General features: G+C 36.7%; 1 protein-coding gene across 1 annotated transcript in view; it reads left to right on the top strand.

Annotated features, from left to right (window-relative positions):
• Positions 1–34: 34 nt before the first annotated feature.
• NHLRC2 (NHL repeat containing 2) overlaps positions 35–9,248 on the top strand; it is a 56,555-nt gene continuing 47,341 nt past the window's right edge. Inside the window, exons 1-2 of the mRNA XM_039871157.1 lie at positions 35–561; positions 3,477–3,629. Coding sequence (XP_039727091.1) covers positions 285–561; positions 3,477–3,629 — 430 coding nt within the window. The 5' untranslated portion in view covers positions 35–284. The remainder of the gene's footprint in view (positions 562–3,476; positions 3,630–9,248) is intronic.

The following is a 9,248-nucleotide window of genomic DNA, read 5'->3' as shown; positions in this document are numbered from 1 at the left end:
TTTTGTTCTAAAGTCCGCTAATTTTCAAAGTGAAGGGTGGGGAATGATTCTCTCTGAGCTTTTAGAACGCTAACCCAGGGGGCTTTTTGTGTTGAATCTGGCGTTCTGAATGTCCAGCCTCAGCTGCGGCGAGAAGATCTAGAAGGGGCGGGGCGGTTTGGAGCGGTAGTTTAATTAGGCGCCCGGGAATTGCAGCGGTTTGCAGTCCTTTAGCACTTGAATGCACACTTACAGAAGGAAAAAGGGTCCTTAGTGTGGTTTGGGGCTGGTGGGGAGTAAGGTGAATGTGCCGTTGTGGAACCAAAGCACAGGAAGCGCTTCCTCTCATCCCCAAGGAGCCTATCCCGCGGGCCGCGGCCGCCTCTGGACGGTCCGGAGAGAACATGGCGGCCCCCGGAGCCAGGAGCTGCAGCCTCTCGGGCCTGCTCCCGGCTCAGACCTCGCTGGAGTACGCTCTGCTCGACGCCGTCACCCAGGAGGAGAAGAATAACCTGGTCTACCAATATCTGCAGAAGGTGGACGGCTGGGAGCAGGACTTGTTAGTGCCCGAGTTTCCGGAAGGTGAGGGCATGGCTTCGCGGCGGGGACCCCTCCCGGAACCGCCCCTTCCTCGGGGACGGCGCCCTCCCCGAAGCGGTGGGCGAGGCGGGGTGGCGCCGCTACTCCCGAGCCTGGCGCGTTGCCCGACCCCAGCTGCGGCTGGGGGGCTCTGCCATGCCCCGGTGTCCGGAAGCGGCGGCAGACGGTGGGTTTCTGGAAGGCGGAGCCCTGCATATTCGTCCCTGTGACCTGAGCCCCGCCCGTGTCTTAGGTTAACATTCCATGGATGTTTAGTGACCCGGGTTGTCAATGACTAAAATGTCCATGCCACCCTGCCTTTTCTTTTTCAGTCTCAGTATCCTCATCTTTCTGCATCATCCTAGTAGCTAGCATTTACTGATCACTTCTTATGTGATACACAGTTCTAAACACTTAAGAGTGTTAACTTATTTAATCTTCCCTACAACCTACTGAGGTGCTCTTAGTCCTGTTTTACGCTTCAGGAAACTGAGGCACAGGGAGGTTAAGTAATTTGCCAAGGGCCTACCAACTAATATCTGCCAGAATTGGATTGTAGAGACCCCAGATTGCTCGATTTCTTAGTTGTATCACACTTCCCTGTTCCAAGTCGTGAAACTTGTAATTTTAAAAATCTGAATCAGTTGTGACCCATCTCCAAGGTTTGAATCGCGGCTCTGTGAGTGTTTGGAACGTGAGGGAATTAATATTTCCAGTAGTGCATTTTGTGAAGCACATCTTCCTATAGTAAATGAAACCCTACTTTACCTTCTTTGGTTGGAACTGTCATTGTTTTGCCTGGTGGTGTTGTCTTGTCTCCTGGCATGACACTGAAACCACATGTATAGTTAATTGGTTGGATGTGGCAGGGTTCAGTATCTCATGGGAGGTATATCGGAACTTTACCTCTGACAACAGTCTTGTGTGTCTTTTCAAACCTTTTTTCTTCCACCTTGAAAAGTGCTTATTTTTTCTGTTATTCTATACCGGATTTGAAATATTGCAGAATTCTTCCAGAAGAATTGGGTGCATGAGTACTTATCCCGTCAAAGAAACTTTAAAAGATTACATACATATACATACTTTTAAAAACCTTTGTGAGAAGTTAGTTGTATAGTACACTGTTATAAAAGAGCAGGCCATCAACTAGGATTTAGGTCAGTGTTTTTATTTTCTTGTTTGTATTTACAGTGAGTATTTTATTACCATGAGATTTGACCCCTACGACTGCTAAATAATGTAACAAAATAGTCAGGCTTCGTATTTGACAATCAAATTTTCTGGTAGATCTGTTTATTGAGAACAGAATACTAGAGATGTGTTTTTTCTTGGTTTCTTTATTAGCAAACTAATCAAGAAGTCATATCATAACTATCTCAGAAACAGTATGCTTATTTTATTTCTTAAAAGAAGCACATTTATAGGAAACGGTGTGGTATAATGGATGGATTCAGAGACCTGAGATTAAATCCCAGTTACTCCTTTTGTTAACTGCGAGATTTTGAGCAAGTTACTTGATTTCTCCACACCTACTTTGCTCACTTATAAAAATGAGTATAAGTTTTTTGTAAGAATGAGTATTTACTTTTCAGATTTATTACGTGCATTGGAGGTAGTATATCTAAAGTTCTTAGTTCATAGGCAAGCTCAGTAAATATTAGCAGCTTTTTAAATTATATTCATTGTCATTATTATAAAATTTATTATTATTAAGCCTGATAAGCACCTAATAACTGGCATGTAATAATATTTTCCCTACCCCCTCCTCCAATCTAAGTCACTGTTGACTATTTATAGAAAATAAACTTAAAAGACAGATTCATAAATATTTTGCAATTAGGGTGTAAAATAGAAAATTAGTTTGAAGTTTTATATGATCACTTGACCTGGTATACAATTAACACTTTATTAAAATGGATAGTTAAGAGATCACTGTACCCTAAAACTTCACTACATTGGATTAAATGGCAGAAATATTAGTTTGATTTGCAGATTTTTTTGGAATTTTGTTAAAATTGAGTAACTCCAGTTACTATTATTAGTCATTAGCTGTTATTCACTTGTTCTACGCAACTCTGGCTTTCAGTTTCTAAAATATTTCTGAATACCTGCTCCAGTGTATGATGAAATATCGTATGTTAACTATACTTTTTTAAGAAGGCATAATTGTTTTAGTAGCTGCATTTATTTACCTATAAGCAACAAATTCATTATCCTTGTTTTCTTAAAGATGCTATACTTTTAATAAAGTTTAACAAAATCTTCATAGTACATAGTTAAAATTGTAAATCATGGTCAAGTAATTATAAAATCTAATTTGCAAAAGAACAGATTAATGAGATTTTATTTTTCTTTGGAGGAAAGGAAACATCTTTCATCAATATTAATGTCGCTTCTGTGAAATCTATAATAACAGTGTATTTTGCTTACCTTTGTATTTAAAATATTTTGTATTTAAGATCTCATTCAAATCCAGAGCATTTCTGCTCTTTGTCTTATGAAGTTGGCTTAGGTATTTTGTATGTTTATACTTTATTTTGCCATTTTGCTCTATTTTGATATTTAGTTATGTCTTGCTATTTCTTAAGGTTGACCTTCATTCTCAGTAGCCCATTTGTACCTAATTGTGTACTTAGGCCCTCTTAATATTTGATATTTCCTTTTTTTTTTTTTTTTTGCGTAAATATGTTGACCTTACTTCCTTTCACACACAGATTGTAACACTATTTCTGAAAGAGATTGGTAGTTTTCTCGCTATATTTCTAGACACCCACTATAGCCATTTCCCCTTGTTCTCCTAACCCCCTCCCTGCACCTGTCCTCTCCTTGGAAATAATAGTGGTTCACATTTTAGTGGAAAGTTTTAGATAAATTGCCTTTTCCTTTACTCATGATAATTGACTTTGTGTAACTTTCAGGGTTAGAATGGCTGAACACAGAAGAGCCTATTTCTGTCTACAAGAATCTATGTGGAAAAGTGATCATCCTTGATTTCTTCACCTATTGCTGCATAAATTGTATTCACCTACTGCCTGATCTCCAAGCCTTAGAAGACACCTACTCTGATAAAGGTATCTGCCCTTTAATTGGTTTCTAACAGACTGCCCTGGCATGGGCACTGGAAGAGTAGCTGATTCATTTGCCTCATAGGAGAATGAATATTTGGTAAGACTTCAATAATTCTAAAAGTAATTTCTAATCTATGAAGATTCTATCTGCCTTTTTGTAAAGAGGTAAGTTTAGTGGTACTGACTTGCCTTCCTAAAGAAATAGCATTTAGTATATGTTTTTCTGTAAGGGTAAGGACATAATTTACTTTTTTCGTAATCAAGTATTTTTAAAAGGTCATTTTGTATATATCTAGACTTACCTAAATTTATTCTATGAAAATTGAAACTGACTAATTTTATACTCTTCTCACTGAAATAAAGGTTTAAGTTTTAAAGTTCTTATTAGAAAATGTGATTAGGCTTCCTTTAATTTCGAATGACATGAGCAATATTGGAATGTAAAATATAACGGCTTTCCTTTGACCCTGCGCTATGAAAAAATGATTTATAAAGGTTAATGTCTTCCAAAGCACATTAGGAAATCCTCTTTTACGGTATTGCAAACTCTGAAGCTGTAAGACATTATACTTAGTATTTACTTTAGAAATTTGATTTTTTTTTCAGATAATTTTTTTCTCATTTTCTAAGAAGAGAATTGGGTAAATGAAACTAAAGATTCTATTTGATTAGGTTTAAATTAATAGAAGCTCTACTCTAGGTATGGATAAAAAGGTGAGAGGGTCACTGATCTTGTGAGAATAAACATTTTTGTAGCACATCGTGACAAACAAAAAACAAACTTTTCTACATACAAATAAACTTCTGAAAAGTAAAATACTTTGTAAGTGGTCTTAACATTGTAATCTCAAAAAAACATTACTTCAGTAATATGCTATTATATGAAAATGCTGATAACTTAAAAGGTTTTTATGTTGCTCAGAAGCTAAGTTTAGTTCATAGTGACAAAAGCAAGCATACCCAGATATTATCACATGAAAGTTCATTAAGCTGTCACTAAATTCATTTGCTTTTTTGGAGCTAAGTGTCTGGTCTTGTTACTATCTGATATGTTTCTGAACGTATTTGCAGCAATGCTAATAGTTCTTGAAGTGACATTCAGCAGCCTATTTTAAATTCCTTGGATTGTTCAGTTCATCTTATCAGTCAGTAAGCCAGGATTGCTCAGCTCTGTGGGGAAGTGCTTATTAATTAAAAAACACCCTGAAAGAGGTCCAGTGTAATACCCAGTCTCCTTCCTCTGTAAACAGCTTTTAAAGTCAGGTTTGTAATGGTGGCCAGTATCACTTTCACAGTATCATATGAGAAATTATAAATGCAGATGTTTAAAACAAAAAGTGAAAAGATACTGTATTTAATAATAACTAATGATTCCATCTCCAAACATTTTTAAAGAATGTAGCTATGCCCTAAGGTTATTAATTCGTAACAATTTAGTACTTATTTATATTAAACTGAAGGTATCTGGTTTTTTTTTTCCTTTACTATTTGAGAGTTCCTAAATTTTTTTTTACCTTTTCATGCTGGATTCATTAATGGTATGTTATAAACAAACTTAGCACAATAACTTATCTAAGGAAAAACACTGTTGTCCTTAGTTGTAAGAAAACAACTATTAGGAAAACTTGGTATATTTTAAAATGTGATTGCTCTGTGTGTGTGTGTGTGTGTGTTAGTGTATGTTAGTGTATAATTAAATCAGACTTTTAAACACCTACATCCCACAACACCAGTGAGTACATGCTGGTATTTGTATTATGTAGTATATACTATTTTTCTGTTTTATGCTTTATTAAAACTTAGAAAAATGCATTTTAAATTTTATAGTGAATCTAAACTTTATAATGCGTCAATATAGCATTTCATTTTGTGTCAGGATTCCCAAAACCATCACCAGGTTCAATAATTCTTTAGGAGGACTCACGGATTCAGCATGTAGTTGCGCTCATGACTGTATTTATAGCAAAAAGATAAAGCAGAATCGGAAAAGACGTATAGGGCTAAGTCTAGGGGAGAACAGACGCAAGTTTCCAGAGTCCTCTCTCAGTGGAGTCTCACAAGACGGTTTAACTCCCTTGGCAAAGAGTTGTAACAACATATTTGAGATGCTGCCAACCAGGGACGCTCATTGGAGACTGCCCAAGGTTTTTATTGGGGGCTGGCCACATAGGCAGCTTCTGCCTGCCTCCAAGTACCAAAATTCCTAGACTCCCAGAAGGAAAGCAAGTGTTCAGCATAAACCACAGTATTTATACAAACAGTTTAGGCATAGTGAGCCCCTCTTATCAGTTACGGGAATGGAAGGGACCCTCCTGAAATCCAGGCAAGGGCCAGCCTTACTGAAAGCAGAGCCTTTGAAAGAACAGCAGCAAGGCCTGCTATGTTAACTCTTTTCTGCAGACACTGTTTTCTTTTTACAGCAGGCCATATATTTTTTATTCTGTGTGCTTAAAGTATGAGGAAAATATTGGCCAATTTATGGCAGACTTTCAGAGTGTTTCATGTAGATCCAGGGTAATGTCAGTTTTTGAATTTCTAAAAGATTTTCAAATTTTCTTCTGATCTCTGCTTCAGTGATTTTGATCCTTTAATTTCATGTTTCCATTGTTCTTCTATAAAGTCTAAAATCCTACATCTCCACACTCTTCTTCCCCACTCCCTTCTTCTCTTCCCGAGGGTGTTCTCGCCTACCTAGCCTGCCTCAGTTTCTCAGTGTCCTTGTTCCTTTTGCTTGAAGGCCCTGACACATGGTGTTCTCTCTGCCTGGAATGACCCCATCCTTTCTTGCCTAGTAAAGTCGTGCCTGTCTTTTAGATCTCAATATCTGTTTATAGTTTTTGTAACATGTGGAACTCCTCACATATTTTCAGTCTTTGCGTTTAACTAAGTTATTATAGTGCCTATGATTAAACTATACTTTCTATTGTATACTATATTATATACATATTGTATATATTACTATATACAGTTGTAATTCAGTACAGTTAGCTATAACTCTGAAATTTAAGACCTCTGAAGCTTTTAAAATGATTTTTAAAGTTATTACTAATCTCTTGGAAGCAGTTACTCTTTTTACATGGTTTCTCCTTTCTGCATTTCCTTCCTTCATCTTCCCTCTCCCCTTCCCCATCTTTCTCTTTTCTCCATCTTCTCCCTCTTTCTTTTCTTTCGTCATTATTTAATTTAAAATTGAACAGTTTTGATCCTTGTGTTGGCAAAAGAGTCATAAAGTGAAGCATCTTTTACATTTTACTTTTTATTGTGTATGATTAATAGAAAAACAAATATTTTAAGAAAAATCTATACTTACTTTAAAGTTCTTAACTGAGAAAATGGGAGGCATTGTTATTTGACTGTTGTCTTTGTATGAAGATCAATATATTCTATTTAGACAATGATATGGTTTATATTGTCAACGTAAGAACGACCCAACATGCAGAGAATTTTTATGAGTTTATTTGAGCCAAACTGATGTCATGCTGGGAAGCAAGATCTCAAATATTCTAGAGAATGACAGTTTTGCAGTTCTTTTTATACATTTGCAGTTAAGGAGGGAACATAGCAAAGTTTACATTAAGGTGGGAGAAAGCAAAGCAGGGAAATCTTTATGACTGGATTACAAGGTCATGTGTTCCATTGAGGGTGGTTATGGCTCTGAGGGGCCTGAAAAAGAAGATTACTCTGACATTTCAAAGGTATATTAACTAGATGCACAAGAACAGTGGACAAGGCTGGCTTGAAGCAAAGAAACCTTTTTATAGGCCTGGGGCATGACTACCTACCATGACCTGCCCATTTGGGAATTTATGATCAGATCACCTTGTGAAGTTACTTTAGGTCACTGATTTATTACAGAGCCCCTTTTTCATTCACAGTATACTATACAAATATATAAATTTCTTTAGTATTTGTGTCCTGTCTATTCATTTATTTCCTACTATGTATTAGTGAATAGTAAAACATGCATAGTCCCTAAATAATAGGAATTACAGTCTAACGGAGAAGACTTATAATCAGATAATCACGCAAATATTTTTGTAATTTCTGATTAGTGCTGAGAAACAAAATTACAGGGTGCTATGAAAACAAATAATGGTGTTTACCGTAATCTGGAGAAATTAAAGAAAGCTTTCTTAAGAGTAAAATTGAGTTTGAGATATGTAAGTATGGCTTTACTAGCTGAGAAAGGGTAAAAGCATTCCAGGCCCAGGGACTAAGTGTCAAGGCCTTAAAGCAAGAGGAATAATGACGTTCTTGAGGGACTGAAGGAAAGCCAGGCCACTACAACACCCTGAAAGGGGGAAGAAGGATGTGGAGAAGATGCTGGAAAAATAAGACTCGGTTTTTATATTAAGAACAATGGAAAGCTAATGAAGGATTTTCTAGAAGAGGGTGACATGATCAAATTTTTGTTCATTAAAATGTTAGTCCAATTCCTGGGTGGGTAACTAACTGGTGGACAAGAATGGATGTAAGAGATATGTGACAAGGCCATTGTTGTGCTCTCTGTGAGACATGATAATAGCTTGAAACAAGTTATAGATGTTAAGATCAACAGGACTTGGTCCTGGATTAAATATGCGTGACGAGAGAGGGCTGCTTGGGTATTACAGAGACATCCTAGGTAGGTTTCTGGCTTGTGATGGTGCCATTCAGTGAAAGGAAACACTATAAAAAGGACAAGGTTGGAGGGAAAGGTCATGAATTTAGTTTGAAGTATCTGAGATTTGCACTTCATTTTCAATGAGATTTCCATTGCTCTTAAGGATAAAGATCTAAATCCTTACTGTGACTCAATAAGACTGACCCTATGTGTATGTTTGTTCTTACTTTGTTCCATGTTCCCCTTTATTCTCTGTGTTTTAGTCACTTTAGTCTTCAGTCTCTCTTTCACGTACCCTTTTTTGCATGTGTAGTTTTCTGTCTCTGGAATCTCCTCTATTGCTCTCTTCACCTAGGTGGCACCTTCTCATAGTTCAGATCTCACCTTAATCATCGTTCCTTCAAAGAAGTGTTGGGGTATGTTGATCAGAGTGAAAAAATATATATTATGTATAATATAATATGTATTATATATTACATATATAAAATACATACGGACTTGACTAATGGATTCTTATTTAATTCATTGAGTTATAAATCACCACTGTCACTATTTTGATTTTCAAATTGTCCCTATTTGACTAATGAGATCCCCTTCAGGCTATCATCTATATCCTTCTGACATGTCCTTATCATTCTTCGAGCACTTCCTTATTTGTCACAACAAAGTATTTCTAAGTTCATCATTTACTTTCCTGTTCCCACCCCTGAATTACCATTTCTCCAAGGAGCTCTCATTCCTTTCAGTATGGAGTATCGAGAAACCAAGATCTAGGCACTAGATGTACTCAATGCTACTGGGATGTCTTCGTTGCTAGTTCTTTCAACAATTACTTAGAGTAGCTTCTCCCTTCTCCCATGAGGTTATATTACCCATTTTAAGTACAGCTAGACTAATTTGTTTCTCTTTGTATTTTTAGCCTTTCCCATTTTTGCTGATTTTGTTAGATTTTGAGTATGTAAAATTTTAACATGCTCCTAAAAGACGTAACTAATACAAAAAGTATAGTTTCATACACT

Source organism: Pteropus medius, unplaced genomic scaffold, assembly GCF_902729225.1.
Source record: "Pteropus medius unplaced genomic scaffold, Ma_sr-lr_union100, whole genome shotgun sequence".
NCBI lineage: Eukaryota > Metazoa > Chordata > Mammalia > Chiroptera > Pteropodidae > Pteropus > Pteropus medius.
Note: the sequence above shows the minus strand (reverse complement) of the source record. Positions and strands in the feature narration are given on the sequence as shown.